Raw genomic sequence first — 17,732 nt, 5'->3', positions numbered from 1 at the left:
TTAATTTGAAAGTCATGTGATAACATTGCATTATCAAATTTTTCATGCCATTGTTTTGGAGCTTGTTTTAAACCATATAAGGATCGAACTAATCTACAAACTTTGTTCTCTTGTCCTTTGGCTATATATCCTTTTGGTTGTTGCATATAAATTTCTTCTTCAAGATCTCCATGTAAAAATGCAGTTTTTACGTCCATTTGATGTATTAAAAGTTTATATATTGATGCTAATGCAAGTAAAATTCTTATTGTAGTTATTCTTGCAACTGGTGCATACGTATCAAAATAATCTATACCGGCTTTTTGTGTATAACCTTGTACTACTAATCTAGCTTTAAATCTTTCTATTGTTCCATCTGTTTTGAGTTTCTTTTTAAAAATCCATTTACAACCTAAAACTTTAGTACCTGGAGGTAAATCAGTTAATATCCAAGTATTATTACTTATAATAGATTCACTTTCACTATTAATTGCTTCCTTCCAAAATGATGCTTCTGGAGATCTCATTGCATCTTCATAAGATTTTGGATTATCTTCAATTAAATAAGTTATATATTCTTCACCAAAATTCTTTCCTATTTTCTCTCTTTTACTTCTTCTTGGTTCCAGTGAATAATCATGATTTGAAATTGAAATAGATTTTGATGTAGATGGTAAGTTCGTACAATTATCATTTTTAAATGGAAAAATATTTTCAAAGAAAACAGCGTCTCTAGATTCTATAATTGTATCATTTGATATTTCACTTATTTCAGATTTAGTAACTAGAAATCTATATGTATTACTATTTAGTGAATATCCTATAAATATAACATCTACTGTTTTTGGTCCTATTTTCTTTCTTTTTGGTTCTGGAATTCTTACTTTTGCTAAACATCCCCAAACTCGAAAATAATTAAGTCTAGGAGGATATCCTTTCCAAAATTCATATGGTGTTTTATTTTTATCTTTAACTGGAATTCTATTAAGAATATAACATGCTGATAGAAGTGCTTCCCCCCACAAATTTTGTGTTACACCTGAACTTATTATCATGGCATTCACCATGTCTAGTAATGTTCAATTTTTATGTCTGCAACACCATTAGATTGGGGTGAGTAAGGAGCAGTAACTTCATGTATAATTCTATGTTTTTCACAAAATAATGCTACTTCATTTGAGGTGTATTCTCCACCTCGATCTGATCTTAAAATTTTTATTTTTTTTTCTTGTTGATTTTCTGCTTCTGATTTAAATTTCTCAAATTTATTTAGTACCTCGTCTTTAGTTTTTATGAGATATATATAACAAAATTTAGAGTAATCATCTATAAATATTACAAAATATCTACTTCCACCTCGAGTAGGGCCTCTATTAGAATCACATACATCACTATGAATTAATTCTAATTTTTGGGTATCTCTGAATTGAATTGGTTTAAATGACTTCCTTAGCATTTTTGATTGGACACAAGTTTCACAATTTGAATTAATATCTAATTTAAATTTAGGTATCAGATTTAGCCGAGACATTTTTTCAAGTTTTTTATAATGAACATGTCCTAAACGACCATGCCAATTATCAAGTGAATTACTTATATTGTTATTTTCGATAACATTTGAAGTTGACTCATCAGTAGAAATCATTGACACCTCATTAACTAAATGAGAAACAATATTTAATTTAAATAAGCCATCTGTTACATATCCTTTTCCAATAAAAACATCATTCTTAGAAATTACAACTTTATTAGATTCAAGAACTATTTTATATCCTAATTGTACTAACAAAGATACACTAATCAAATTTTTTCCAATATCAGGAACATGTTGTACATCTCTAAGAATAATAGATTTTTCGGAAGTAAATTTTAATTTTATTTCTCCAACGCCTAATACTTTGACAGATGTTCCATTAGCTACTGTTACACTTCTTCCACTTGAGATCTGATAGGATGAGAAATAAAATTTATTAGTACATACATGTGTATTTGCTCCACTATCTAACCACCAATCTAAATTTGTATAAGTAAGATTAATAGATGGATTTATAGATATCAACCTGAAAGATGAGTCAACGGGTTTTGTTTCGATCATGTTCACTTGAGATTTGTTTTGACTTGAGCTGATCTTCTTGTTGGTTTCAATCTTCTCTTTTTTTCGATAGAAACAATATTTTGCATAATGGTTGTCTCGGCCGCAAACATAGCAGAATTGATCACTATCATTCTTTTTCTCATGATTGGGTCTAGAAAATTTCTTTGATTTATTAAACTTGTTTTTGTGAATATTTCCACTTTTCTTGAAATTTCTTCCGTGAAACTTGTGATTCTTATTCTTATTTTGAAAGTGTTGATTTTTAATATTATTTTACTTTTCAGTTAAATGAACTTTGGATGACATTTGATCTTCTTTTCTTAGTCGAAGTTTAAATTGATCTTCAATTCTAATTGATTGAATGACAGACCTCATTTCAAGTTTATTTTGTGATTTTCTAAGATCTTGAGCAAACTTTGACCAAGAAGGTGGTAATTTATCTATGAGACAAGTAACTTGATAATTTTCATCTAATTTTGTCTCTCCACCTCTATGTATTTCTTGAATCATATTTTGAAATTTATGAATCTGATCATTGATAGGAATTTCGTCAACCATTTTATAACTATGAAAATCAGAAATTGTAAACCTTATTAATCATTCATTATCCCTACTATATGCATCCTCTAATGCATTCCATATGTCTATAGCCTTTTCATATTTTCTATAAATTTCATAAAGGTCATCAGAAAGACAACTTAAAATTTGAAAACGACAGTGAAACTCTACTTCCTCAGGACTAGGTTTTGATTTGGAAGTGTCCTCTTTAACAGTTTCTTTTTTACCCTCTGTGGGAGTTTCTTGAATGACCAGTGTGGGAGTTTCATGATTGCCCTCTTTGATAGTTTCTTTTGTATATGGTGCAGTTTTTCCTAATACAGATATTAAACCTAATGCAATTAACCATGCTTCCATTTGTTCTATCCACCTATTAAATCCAAATCCATTAAATTTTTCAGGTTTGAGTGTATGAACATCATCTAGACCCATTTTGAGTAAAGAAGATATAATGATAGAAAATAACTGCAATTTAATCAACAGCATAAAAATATAAGAAATATTTAGAGTAAAAGCTTGCCTAAGTAATTCTGTCTAATGATATAAGAAATATTCCTTAATCAAAAACAGTAAAATTATGTAATCTCAGAAAGTATACTAATAAACTATTATTTCTTGTCTTGTCCGATTAAAGAGAAAATTCGCTTAAGATTGTTATTTTTTTCTTAACTTTAAAAATATAATAAAAGATATCGGATAATTTTCAGAAAATAAATTATAATTAAAATTGAGTTACCCGGATTGTGCGAAGCACTGTCCTTAAGCGAATTCCGTCTCTACCGTGCAAGATTTGGAATCACAACCAAGATAATCCGGGATAGTCAACTTCTTGGGACACGACCGTGGAAGTGACAGATGACAACTCCTTGATACCCAGCAATTTATCGAATAATATTATTGTAGTAGTGAATTGGAAATCTAGAGGAATAATATGAATAGGTTAAGATGATACGGAAAGATTGTATTTATTTTTCTGTTTCAGGATGAATCCTAAGAATGAGAAGAAGGACTTATATTTAGAAAGTCAAAAACGTTTTTGCATGAATTAGGGAAGAGAAAGAGACAAAACTGCCATATGCCTTGAATACCAAAATAGGAAACGTATATGCATGATTGCTGTAAATATATTTACTATTAAAGAGTAATAAATATGAAATCAATTGTCACTAACATAAATGATTTACAATTAAAGAAATATATCTCAGTTTTAATTTCAAATCTTCATATCAACGGAAATGATTAATACATAACGGCTAGTCAATCAATTGGAGATAATATGCAAACATATTAACTTGAAATTTTGAGTTTTAATGTTTAAATTCCAACACATCCTTCAAGATTAATCATATTGAATTAATCATCCAACTCAGATATGATCAGAAGGATTATATTTAGGAACTTGAAAAAAAACCCTTCCAAAAATATAAAATTGGAAAATTTTAATAAGAGGTACCTCAAGATGAGCAACTTCACCAACTTGCATTCCCAACACCCCGTCATCTCATCCTTCAAAATTAAGGTTTTATATTGCTCAGTAAATAGAATATTAGACAATCAAAATCGAAGCACTCAATACTATTTGATCATTCGATGATAGTATATGAATGAGAAACACAAAGAAAGTTAATTTGTATGATTCATAGCTATTCAACAAAAATTGAAATTACCACAATTCTTGATCAAAAGCAACAGCTGTCTTTGAACAATGGTTTGATGTACAATCAGTGCAATAGAGGTGTTGGTGCGGTTTACAAAAGCAGTGTTATCACGGTGTATGAGTGCATGGCGCAGAGCAGATAAAACAGAGGTGGTCTTGCTGCGATGAAAGGATCTAGAAGTGTATCCTACGCAAGTCAGTCGGAGCCTTGAGTAATGAGCAAAAAAACCACCAATTATTAAAGCTGTAAAAAGCTGTAGCAACACAATAGATCAGCAACTAAATTGGCTATAGAACCAGTTTGTAATAATAATTCTAGCTTTGATACCAGTTTGTTAGAATATTGACAGAGAAGCAGAAATTAAATAGAAATACAGAATGACAAATTTATAAGGAAACAAATTTGTATTCACCTTGATTGAGCTAACAAGAGATATGACTTATTCAGTTATTCATAACAAAAGATATTCTCCAAATAGAGAATAACAAAAATAAATTCTTAAAACTAGTTTACGTACAGAATACAAAACCCACTTCTTTTTTAATTAAGCTGTCATCTTCTAGTCTGCTCTTTAAATTAGCCCACTAACAAAAAGCTTGTCAAATACAATCTGTCACTAGTAAATTGTGATATGGGAGGCACCTAACATATATTTTTAGGCACTAATATCAGAAAGTCTAAAATTTGCCAGTCTTAACATTTAGAAACAATATACCAAATGCGGGACTAAATTTTATGAAGTTGACACTTAGAGTCTAAGAATACACCTCAAAATTGATATTTCATTTAACAAAATCTTTTATCTTCGTTAATGCTGTGTGCATATCCTCTCTTAAAAAAATTACGATTCAGAAATAGTCGATTTTCTAATCAATGGTCGAGTTCAATGAACCAAAACTCGTTTAGCAACTTTGCTGAAGCAAATTCGCTCCAAAGTCGCAGTTTATATTGTTTTTTAGACATTTTGCATACAGTTCGTACAGAAAATTTAAGCGCATATCTAGCTTTCCAATCATGTTGATTTTTAGGGCAAGTTAAAAGAAAAGAATATTATTGAATTTTAACAACTCTTTAAAGAAACTCGCCATCCATGTATTTAACTTTGGTTGTACTTGTACATCAGAGAGACCATTACCAGTTGCCAATCCTTTATCAATTATTCCCACCAAAAATGACTTAAAAAGTTGCTTTCATACTGTTATAGTAGAAAGTTTGCTAAGATTTTCAGTAAATTGTACAGAAACACTTCTTTTTTAATAAAAACAAAAGATGTGAAACAAAAAAATGGAACAGAGATTAACACTCAACATCCACAAACAGTAAGCTATGAAGGACTATTTATTGTGAAGTAGCTTTAGAACATGAATAAATGGGTGAGCAAAACGATATCTCTATTGTATAATTACCAGGTCTTTTTAATGACCTGGTCTCACATATTGTTTGGTTTCATCTGCTAGTTTTTCCCACTCAACTGCCATCCTCTGTGAATAACCAACCTGCAGTTAAAGAAAAAAATTCATTCAATAATGTATAAAAATATGAGCACAATCAATTCACAGGAAATCCCAAGAGTATCTTTTATGTTTTTATTTTTTATTTTTATGTGATCATTACCTGACTATTTACAAATCCCTTTAACATGGCCATAAAATCACTACGCCTCTCCTTCTCAATCCTCTGCATTTCAGATTTGTTGTTTTCCTGCATAATGCCAAATAAAAATATAAGCCAGAAAACAAGAGAAATGTGTAAATTAGTATACACTATTAAAAAAAAAAAATACCTTGATGCGCTCATATTGTCTAATAGCATTGTTTTTTGTATCTGCAGTGAATCTTATAGTCTCCCTCAGTTCTTCTATTTTAGAAGTTTTCATCCTGTCCTGGCCAAATACTTTTACTGAGGCAGCCTCAATTTTATCCAACCTTGCATGTAAGGACAATATATCTCCTGAGAGCGTTTGCACGGTATTCAAAGCGTGGGCACGATCCGAAAATGCATTATTGATCGGGATCATCAGCCCCAAATATTCATGCAGCGTATCCTAAAAGAAAAATAAAAGCATCAAATAGAACCTGTCAACTAGACACCCTTGTAAGAAATTAACAAAAAAATTGTAATGACAATGCACAGAAGACCATCTTCTCTTAATCTCAAAAGACGAACCAATTAATTTATAATTTCAAAACTGAAGTGAGGCTATGGTACTATGCATAGCGTGGATTGGTCCGTACTATGGATCAATATCTCCATTTTTAAAATCAAAAGTCTTATTTGAACTGTTCATCATGATCTCCATATGAAAGTGTACTTGTAGATCAAATTTTACATTTGTTACAAATTTTTTACTATTTTTTTAGATAGGTAGAAAATCACTTGATCTAAATTTTTTTTTAGACCGTTCAAAAGTAGTGATTTTCTACCTATCTAAACAAAATAGTAAAAAGATCCTAAAAAATGTAAAATTTAGTTTCCAAATATATTTTCATATGGAGATCATGTTGACGGTTCAGATCAACTATATGAACTTTTAAAACGAAGATATTGATACATAGGATGGACCAATCCGCGCCTGGTATAGTACCATAGCCTTGCTCATCAAAATTAAAACTAGGTCTATGGTTCATTTTTCATTTAATAGTTTTGAATTTTGTTATACCTATTCACATATTAGTACCACAATACAAGTCTCGACTAAAAGTTCGGGACCTGCAACTTAATGTGTTTGTAAAGGGAGGGCATTGCTACAATACTCTGATAACAAAAGGGCTCTGTACCGGTTTACGGGTACAGAGTGTTGTGATATGATGAATACTTAAGTAATGAAGAAGGGTGTGAGTGGTTGAGATCTCGATTCCAAGGGTTTTTTTAGGGTAAAGGGTTAGGCTTTTAGGTTTAAGTAGAGTAGTTGTTATGCAATTAATAGTTTCATATTAATGAAACAGGTTTTATGCCTTTTTTTTTAAAAAAAGGGCTTTATAAATTGAGTGCAAAGAAGAGTTAACTAACCAGATGTGTGACGGTTTGTGAATTAAGTGCTCGCTGAAGCCGGCTGACCTTCACAGCAGTGAGTGCAAACTGTCTGGTCACATCAGCACGCAAGGTCTGAGACTCCCATTTTGACTGCTCAGTTTCAAATTTTGATAGCTTGATAAAGGTCATGCCCATTTCCCCCATCGTTTCCCCCATGTCTTGTTGTGCTTTAACCAGTGCTTCAGCCTGTTGAAGTAAACCAACCAGTGTTAAGTTGACTTGACTCTAAGTTCCAATATTTAGAAGAAAAAAAACTAGACCAGAGAGAATAAACTAAAGAAAGAAGGCAATAGAATCTCAGACTGTATCTTGACTGTGCACGATATTAAATTGTTCCATAATCTGATGAGTTTACTGTCTTATATTGTCCACAATCTTGTGTATTTCAAGCCGCAGGTTGTAATTTTCATACTGGCAACAATGTTCAATCAATCTAACTGGTTTTTATCAGAGACGATGTATACCCAAGGAAGTGTACCAGTACACATCAGCACAAACATCAGAACATCAAATACTAAAACAGCCAGAAAATAATTTCATAGATGTGCATTGATTTAAACCTGCTGAGAGATGGTAGTCAGCTGTTGCGCCAAGTCAAGAACCTTGGCCTTTTTCACCAAGAACTCTTTGTCCTCCTCCAGCACCCGGGACCCGGCTACAGATCCACCTCCTCCCCACCCGTTAACCACTGTCTGTTTAATATTACTAAACATGCCAAAAAAGTCCCTCCCACCTTTTACCGACACACTCCCCACCAAACCATCTCTCACTACCTGAGGCCGGCTTGGCACCGGCAACCCGTCCTCTGAATCAGCCTCATTGTCTGTTTGGGAATGAGATGAGGCTGACGCTGGGGCTCGCAAGAAGGTGCGCAACTCCTCACTCCGGCCCACGATAGGGTGAGCTGCGAGGCGGCGCAAGTACTTCTCCAGTGAAGTCCTCCGTTGCTCCACAAACTCATGCCTATGCATCACCTAAATCAAATCTTAATTTTTAATACACTTTTTTAGTATACTTTCTGAGCATAATTTGGAATTAGTTTGATAATTACACCAATTACTATGAATATGTTTCCCATATATTTCAGTAGGACATTGTCATTGCAGTTTCAAATTTTCACTGGGACCAACTTTTTATTATTAAGCCTATGTTTGAAACTACAATCAGTGATTTATAGCATAAGCTGTGTTATGTAATTTTCATTACATAGAAGCTCGACTTATTGAGGACTATAATGTAATCTAATACATACAACTAATCCTACCAAAATATTTAATTATTGAGATTCAATAAGATAATTGTAAAAACCTGTCCCTCCACTACACTCTTGTCAGGCCTAGCGGGTATGAAATATCCCCGATAAGATTCTGCTAACCGATCTGCTAGTGTGACCACATCACGGAACCGCCGCCTCACACGAAATTCTCTCCCATCATTGACAGACTTAGCTGTTATCAGGTAATTGACATAAGTGCTTGAACCACCCAAAGACGGGTTTGGGTCAATTTCCTTCAACGGGTCTGTAACGGAGATCCGCGTAAACTCCAGCCCCAAGCGTTCTGACCCGCCGTTCTGGATCTTCTGTGGTTTGAATATTGGGGACGAGGAAGGCGAAGAGAAGCTTCCCGTGGAGGGCCCAGGAGACGATGGTGGAGAAGGGGAGAAAGGTGGATTGAGGAGGGGATCTCCGCCGTTAAGCTCGGAACGAGTTGCCGAGATTAATCGAGGGGCGAACAAAGACGAAGAGCTGGTTTGTTCATCCTCGTCGTCGTCTAGGTTTAGAGATTCGAGATCTTCTCTAGCTTGTGATGGCGAAAGGCTGAGAGGCGACTCAGCTGCCATCATGTCGACTGGTCGGACCAAAGAGAAGAAACGAAATCAACAGGGTGTTTTGGACAAGAAGGGTGAGATCGGAGAGAAGACGAGTACGGTCTGTTGAACCGCAGGTCAGCATATGAGCAGCAGGATTACACACTCGACGAACGATCAATCGTCACGTGGCCACTATTAAGTGCTCCGCTCCTGGTTTCGATTTGTAGACGAGAGGGAACAAAATTAGCGATTTTTTTTTTCATGTCAATCCGGGTTTTCTAAATTAATATTAATAACGATGAGATAATCCAATTGCATTTATCTTACGTGCACCTCTTATACATTCATATATTATTGTAATCATGATGAGGTTTCAAATATTTTTAATTTTTCTGTTTCCTTCTACTTTTTATTTTTTTAAAACTTATATGTTAAATAAAATATTAAATGTAATCTATATTATTTTCTCTATATACAAATATAAAATTTATTACCTTTCAGTAGCTTTTATATAAATTAATATGTTAAAAAATTAACATCCAAAATTTATCCATTTTAATGTTTTTTGTAAATTTTTTGATACCGATCTAAACAAATGTAGTCATCTTTTGTATGTACATAGAAGAAATTATATATATCATATCTATTGATATATGAGTTTTAAGTTTTAATTTAATAATGTTTAAAAAATGTAGGCATGACGAAGTCACAGTAAAATAGAGATATTTAAATCCTCCTTTTAATTATTTATACTTGTTGATATTTTTTTTTATATTGCACGTTATTAGAAAGAAATTAAAAAAATACAGGTATTTGAACCCTCCTCTTTAATTATCTATACTTGTTGATAAATTTTGTTTATACTGTACATTATTAGAAAGAAATACAAATTTTATGTAACTAGTTATTTGACCAAATTTTTAACTTCAATTTTGTTATGATCATTTAGAAAAAAATGATGAAAACTTTGTATATTAAGTATAGATATTTTGAATTTAATTATAAATATAATTGTATGTTAAGTATAAATTTATACTTTCATACTGCGGGGAAGGATTGCATAATATGAAGTGCAAGCATAATTTATCTCTAACTAATAATATATTTATTTCTAATATTTTCAACTTTATATACATTTTTTCTGAATGAATACGTTCATAGATATATTTAAACATATAATGATATTTTTTTATCTCCTAAATATCTTTTTTTTTTACTTAAATGTTGAATATCACTAAAATACTAAAGGTCAAATGTCAGACAATATTTTTATTATACACCAAGTGCTAGTTTGTTTTCGAAAAACATTATGCAACTTCATACGTTAAGAAAACTAACATTTAATACTTAAACAAAAATCATAAAATTTTATAAGTAGACGTAAATGCATATATAAAAAATATTTATGACACGTCAAATATGTTTGTGAACGCCTTCGTTCATAATCATAAACATAAAATTATCAAACATTTGATAACGAAGACAATATTGCCGAAATAGATACCAAAAAAAAATTTAAAATTAGCTGCGCCAAGTAAATTTATGATATTGAATGGTTGCAAAAAAACAAAAAATGTATAATGATTTGAGTAAATTTGTTAGTTGCTTTTGCTTCAGGGATCGGATATATTGGAGCGAGTAGTATATTGGAAGTTAACTGTAGGACCGACCATACGAGGAAGATTTAAAATGGACTTGGTTTATTTTATATATATTTACGATATGAAAACGTGGTTTTGCTTACTTGGCATCTCCCCATTGGAGCTAGAGGACCCACGGACTGTCCTTGTATAATTCGTTCATGGCTTTGACTTGATTAAGATAACTTTTTTTATTTTGTCAAATAACTTGATTAAGATATTATGTGTCATTCTAGATGATAAAATCGTGTCGCTGATTTAGTATATAATTGTCGTCAAATTATTGAAGTACTGTATCACTGAATTATGGTATTGTTTAAACAAAATTAGAAATAGTTATAAAATAGTACTAACTATTAAGTAAAACAGGAGATAAATTGTAGATTTCAAATGTTTCATGTCTTCATTACTCATTGTGCCTCAAATGCTTTTTTTTTTTATATAATTATTTTTAAAGTTCAAACGGTCAATCCAAACTAATCAATCCATATTTAATTGGTTCGGATAGACTATTTAAAATTTGTAAATAAAGATAAAGCATACAGAGAACAGAGCACAAAAAGATATCAAAGATATGAGACATTTCACATTAAAACCCTCCTCTTAAAAGGTGGAATTAAATTGTATTATTTTTGCACAGTTTTGAAGAATGAAATGTTGTTTAGTAAAATATATTTTTGAATAGTAGATCGATTAAAAGCATAAAAATAGAGTGAGACTACAATAATGTGCATAAGGCATACTAGTCAGTAATATTGACCAATAATTTCATTTTTAAAGTTTAAACAGTAGATTTAAACTGTTTAAGATAATTTTTATATATAAATATACTTGTAGATCAACTTTTACATTTTTATATTTATTATTTTTTAAAATAGATAAAAAAAATCACTTGATCTAAAGATTCTAGACCATTCAAAAATAATAATTTTTTACCATAGTAAAATATTTCTAAAAAATATTAAATTTGATTTGTTTGTACAAATTATAAAACTGTTAGTACAAATTTTAATACGGAAAAAAAAAAAATACTTGTCGTCGAACTAAATTTTATCCGATACCCGTCAAACCGTCGATGCTAAGCCTGTAAAAGTAAAAGGGCTATCATAAGGCCATGTAGAATATTTGATTTCTGAAAACCTGCCATTCTAAGCTGAGTGACAATAACAAAAGCCCATGTAAGATTTCCTGGATTGGAAATCCGTTTGAGATAAACAAACTCGGCCCACTAATAGAAGGCCATGGCCCATTAAGACCCTCTGTTTAGATCGTCCCGACTAATACCACAACATTAATTGTTATATATTTATGAAATTCCTGCACTGATCTTTCTGGCTTTCTGCAATTCATTTCATCAAAAAGAGTGAATTAATGCTTGCAATAATTTTGTTTCTATATTTCTCTGTTAAATTTAATCTGTTTTTATTCCAATAACGGGGTTATAAATTTGAGGCTGTGTCTTAATCACGTGTACAAAAGAACTGCCAAATCCCTGCACAATTATCCATAAAAATGGAATGCTAAATTAATTAGGTTTGCACAACTAAGCTCGATCCTCTTTAACTTTCTGGTTGAGAAAAACAATTTTATATGCCAAAGAGATTTCAGATTTGGACTTGTTAGTAGTTACAATATTATTAATATGAGAGTTGAAGTATCTGAGGTTTCAAAGACGACTCTGTTTTTGCTATCCTTATTCTTCCTACCATCTCTTCCTAACCCACCAAATAGCTTTTTGTTTGTTTATTTTTTCCTTTTCTGACATGAGATCTAAATTTTGGTACGTATTCAGATTTGAAATTTGATTAGAAAGATAACTAAATTGGAAGACTTAACACTCTTCTTTATTAAAAAAAAAAAAGGAAATTATTTATGATAGTATCAAAGGCAAGCATATATTGTTCACCAAATATATTTATGATAGTATTAAATGGTGTCAAACTCCAATTATGGTGGAAAATTGTCAAAACATATCTATGTACTTTTTTATTATAATGGGAATTACATCAATTAATTTATATGAAAATTACATGTTCATAAACTTGGTTAATTAAATTGCTATTGAAATATTGAATGTCATGCGAGAGATGAGATGCATTGAATGCATCAATTGGGACCCAATGAATTGTGATTAGATAATGGGATGAAAGGTACTTCCGTTCATGATCTTAGACCATAATTCTAAAAGAATGAATCAGAATGACCTCCAACCCATGATTTCAAAAAGAAAGATGCACAAAATCATTTACAGGTGAAAGAAGGTTCGCAATGATGAAATAAAATTAGTAGGTCAAAGGATATTCAGACACGTATGTGTACAGACTGTACAGTCAACAAAAGAGTCAACTTCATGTTTCTAGAAGTCTCTACTTATTTGTATCACATTCAAAAGTACTCTTTTGAATGCTAATTAACTAGAATACTTCTGTCATGCTAATTAACTCTGTTTTTCTTTTCTCTTTGGTAATTGCTGCTTCAATTATAAGGTTCTGTCACGGAATGGTATGACATGCACGTCGGTTATGTATAGTGACTCGTGTGTTCCGTGCCGTAATCAGTTATTGACAATAAAGACGTAACATGGCACAAAAATCATCTTAATCACAGCACAGTACATAAACAAAACGTTTATTCAGGACACATCAATTATGTTTCTTTCTCTTAGCCTGGTGGAGAGTTTGTATCTTCTGTTCTTTCTCTATCTGCTGGATCTATTGGTACATTTAGTCCTGGATCTGTTGCTTTCTCTTCTACTCTTTGCCTTTGATCTTTCTTTTCACTTGATTTGTTTGTCTGCCGAACTCGCTCGCCTACGGATCAATTTCAATATTTTGAAGAATCGTTCCACATTTTTATTGATTTTTTTTTTGTAATTTTTCAATAAATAAATTTAAATTATGAAAAAGGAATAATAAAATGTGATTAAACGTGACTGGCTACGACACGTTTAGGCACAACACATTTGGTCACAACACTACATGACTCAATTGGTGTGATCATTCGCTTGCCGTGACCATTCCTCGACTTTTTAGTCACGGCATGGTTCTTAAAAAATTAACTTAATTACAACACGACACATTACAAATTAAAATTATACAAAATTAAAATCATAACATATTTGTCACTATACGGTACATCAAGATTTTTCCACTCTACAGTCTGAAAATCCTTTTTCTTGATCCTCAGCGCTGTGTGAGCCTAAGAAGGAAAATGACGGTTATTTCTTTGTTCCCTTTCTTAAAAAAGGAAAAATAAATGTTACGACGGAAGTGATAAATATTTTGGTAATAAATTGATTTATTATAGTTCTATTTACGACTGGTTAATTACTTAATTGTAAAAAATGGAAGCAAATCAGATATATCGGAATCAATCAATAAATATTTGACTTGTTGAACTTCCAATAAAGTAGTTGATCTATTTGGTTCAAAAAAATTGACAACTATATGGTGTTGATACTCCTTTGGAGCATTATTTCAACACATGTGCTTTCTCCAATCTCCTTCTAATCATGGATTTTATTAGAGATGTAAACGGTCCTGTAGTTAATTATAATCATTGTAGTCGGGTTTTGCAAATTGTATAAATTTCAAGTGAAAACCATCTCATTTGAATTTATTTTAGACGGTCGTGCAGATTTTGTTAATTTAAAAGAAAAAGGGAAATGTTTTCGCTCTCCGAGTCATTATATCCGAATACGTCTCTCAACTAATTTAACAGAAAAAAAAATCTTATAATTTTGTCTAATTTATATTTTCAGCACTCATATCCAGTTTTTTAAAGTTTTGTTTATAACTTTTTACAATACTACTCGTAAGCATTTAAACATCTATATCTACAAATATTTAAATCCGTATAATTTTAACTTAGAACTACTTTTATTTTGTTTTCTCTAAATCATTGTCGTCTATTTTTTCGATGACCCGTGATGAATTTTACGAATCTAAAAATACGAAAATTTTCTGCTCGATTTTCTCTTTCAAATAAGATCCATGAAGAAATACTTTTGAGTTATTTTCAAGTAGTTTTTTTTCTTCTGAAAGTAAATCCCATGAGCACTTTAAATTTTTAAGATTTTAAATCTTAGCCTACAACCATTTGAACTTATGATGTCTATCATTCAAACTACTACGTTCAAGCATTTAAACCTCTGATGTCGATTATATAATATCACACATTTAAACTTCTGTCTATAATCGTTAGTAGTGTCAAGCATTTAAAGTAGTTGTGTCAAGCATTTAAAGTAGTTGCGTCAGACATTTTTTAAATAGTTTCCATGTCAGGTTTAAAAGGTGGTAGACTGAGGTTTAAAAACTTGAGAATTTAAAGAGCTCATGGACTTTACTTTAACACCTTGTTTGGACGGAGAGTACAGGAAGGGAGGGAATGAAAAGGAACAAAAACTTTTCGTTGAATCGTGTTTGGTTGATAAAATTATATTGGAGGTGAAGGATACAGGAGGTGAAAGGTTTAACCTTCTATCATTATAATTAATAGAATCGATTTTCCTCCCAAATTGGAATGTAACGGATGGAAATAAATTTTGTTACAAATATTTTTAGAAAAAATAATACAAATGCCTAACCATATATCTTATATATATAATTCTCATACAAGATTTTTTTCTCAAACCTTCAACAGTCACCGAATTTCTCATTAACCTTCTAAATTTTAATCAACCAAACAAGAAATAAGACGGAAAGAAAAGTTAAATTTATTTTCTCTCATTAATCATCCAAACACGAAGAGGCTAAATATGTTAATCTTCCTTTCTATTACATTCCATTCCCTTCTATTCTTTACCTCCCATTCCTTCCTCTACTCTCCATCCAAACAGGGTGTAAATAAAAATAAAAACAAAAACTTGAAAAAAACTCAAAAGTATTTCTTCATGGATCTCATTTGAAAGATAAAATCGAGTAGAAAATGTTTGCATTTTTTTATTCGCAAAATTTATCAAGGATCATTAGGAAAGTGAACTAGAATGGTCAAGAGATAAAAAGAGTGGGTGAAAGAAATCTTTCATTTTTTTTGGCTTGAAAACAAAAGTAGTTAGGCGAACCACACAGATTTAAGATTTAAATGCTTAGAGATAAAGGTTTAAATGCTTACGAGTAGCATTGTACAAGGTTATAAACAGGGCTTTAAAACCTTGAATATGAGCGTTAAAAATGGATGTTAGATATTTAAATACTTGAGGGGCATGTTCAGAGATTTATTAAGGAAGCAATTAATTATCAGGCTCCTATATATATCTATATTCTTACATTTAATAAATTAGAGGTTATATGTTCAAAATCAGAATGGAATTCTTTATAAATAGTAAATAATTGAGTTATTTGATCTTCAAGTCTCAAATTTTTACTTGAGAACAACATTTAATAAATTGAATGATTTTACTACATTTGTCAGAAAATTGAATGATTTTACTACATTCCTTTTCCTTATATAGAATGTGAACCATGAAAAAAATAAAAATAAAATAACGAATCTATAATGACCGATGCTATTGATAGGCGAGTCCACGATGAATGCCCTGTTAGTGCGTCAATACATAGTTTAACAAAAAGTAGCACAAAATAGAGAAAAACAGAGGTCAAATTAGCATTCATTCTTCAATGCCAAGCAATTAAAGGTAATTGGCTTATAAGCTGATTGGCAGTTAATTAACTAGCTAAAAAGCAAACATATAATTAAAAAGCAAGCCTCCATCACCTGCCCTTTAATTAACCTCACATTAATTTCTTCTCTTACAAGATACAAAGGCAAATTAATCATGAATGGGAACGAAAGGCTAATACCTTTAGACTTAATTTGCAACCGTTTTCATTTGATATTTCGATTGCGTGGTCAAGTAACACCTTGTTCTAGTAGAGGTATGCACCCAAATCCAACAACCCCAACAGAAACAGAGACCTTCTAACCCTTATTTGCAAAAGATTGGTTCGTTTTGCTTTTGACAATTTGACCTCTGCGTGCTTCTACTTTTCAAAACCACTCACACTTCAGGGTTGAATTTAGTGTCTAGAAGAAATTACATATCTGCATGCCTTTTTAACAGGTTATATATATATATATATATATATGGTCGTCTCCACTGGCAAACCTATTATTTATTGAATCTTCTGAAACATAATTTATCTAACGGTTTGGATGAGTTGACCATGTCGTGCATGCTACTCATTTTTAATGCTAATAATATTCAATCTAGACCGTTCGATCCAAATTAGAGAGTCCAGTTATTTTTCATATCATCCAAAAGTTACATAAGGGACCTTGAACTTCAACTAAACTTAATTTTCACTTGCACATTTTGATTCGCACAAGACTTCTCTGTAATATGATTTTTTTTAGAATATCTCATTTTTCCAGATTTTCTATAAAAATTAATGTATGAAAAATTTGATATTCAATCAATTACATCAAAAAAAATTCCCACTGAATAGGGTAAAGATTTGTAGTATATACCTCTCTCTTTTCAATTCTACGTACAATTTATACACAGTTCATACTAAACACAAATTTAGTTGACACTTGCTTCCAATTTAACGCACGCTCATTGGTGGATAAGCAAGCTTGATAAGAGCCTGATCTCACAAGCAAAAGTATATATTTTAACTCTACAACTTAAAAAATCATAGAACTAAAGTTAAGATAAAAATCCAAACTTCATAAATATGATCTACATAGCATATTGTACTGACAAAAATGATGACATGCATATAGTTAATGTCTTAATATTCATTCATTGAATATTTTGAAGCTTTTTGACAGTATGAATTTAACGATCTTTTATGTATTTATCTAACGATATTAAAATTACTTGACATTAGATGTATATGATAAACTCATACATTTTTGTTTTCTTTGAAACTCTATAAAATTTAATTGTTGAAATTATTTAATAATGTTTTCTATATATTATTGGGGTAAAATTACACCCGGCATCTATAGAGT

General features: G+C 31.1%; 1 protein-coding gene across 1 annotated transcript; it reads right to left on the bottom strand.

Moving 5' to 3' along the window:
• Positions 1 to 5,522: 5,522 nt before the first annotated feature.
• LOC144575163 (sorting nexin 2B-like) lies at positions 5,523 to 9,327 on the bottom strand. The gene is made up of 6 exons (XM_078325281.1): positions 8,632 to 9,327; positions 7,884 to 8,297; positions 7,300 to 7,509; positions 6,074 to 6,334; positions 5,905 to 5,991; positions 5,523 to 5,786 (listed from the first exon to the last, which is right to left on the bottom strand). The coding sequence occupies exons 1-6, from the start codon at positions 9,166 to 9,168 to the stop codon at positions 5,706 to 5,708; spliced, it is 1,590 nt and encodes a 529-aa protein (XP_078181407.1). The 5' UTR covers positions 9,169 to 9,327; the 3' UTR covers positions 5,523 to 5,705.
• Positions 9,328 to 17,732: the final 8,405 nt, after the last annotated feature.

Source organism: Carex rostrata, chromosome 2 (assembly GCF_964058835.1).
Source record: "Carex rostrata chromosome 2, lpCarRost1.2, whole genome shotgun sequence".
NCBI classification, from domain to species: Eukaryota; Viridiplantae; Streptophyta; class Magnoliopsida; order Poales; family Cyperaceae; genus Carex; species Carex rostrata.
The sequence above is the reverse complement of the archived record's forward strand: the minus strand, read 5'-3'. Positions and strand labels throughout refer to the sequence as shown.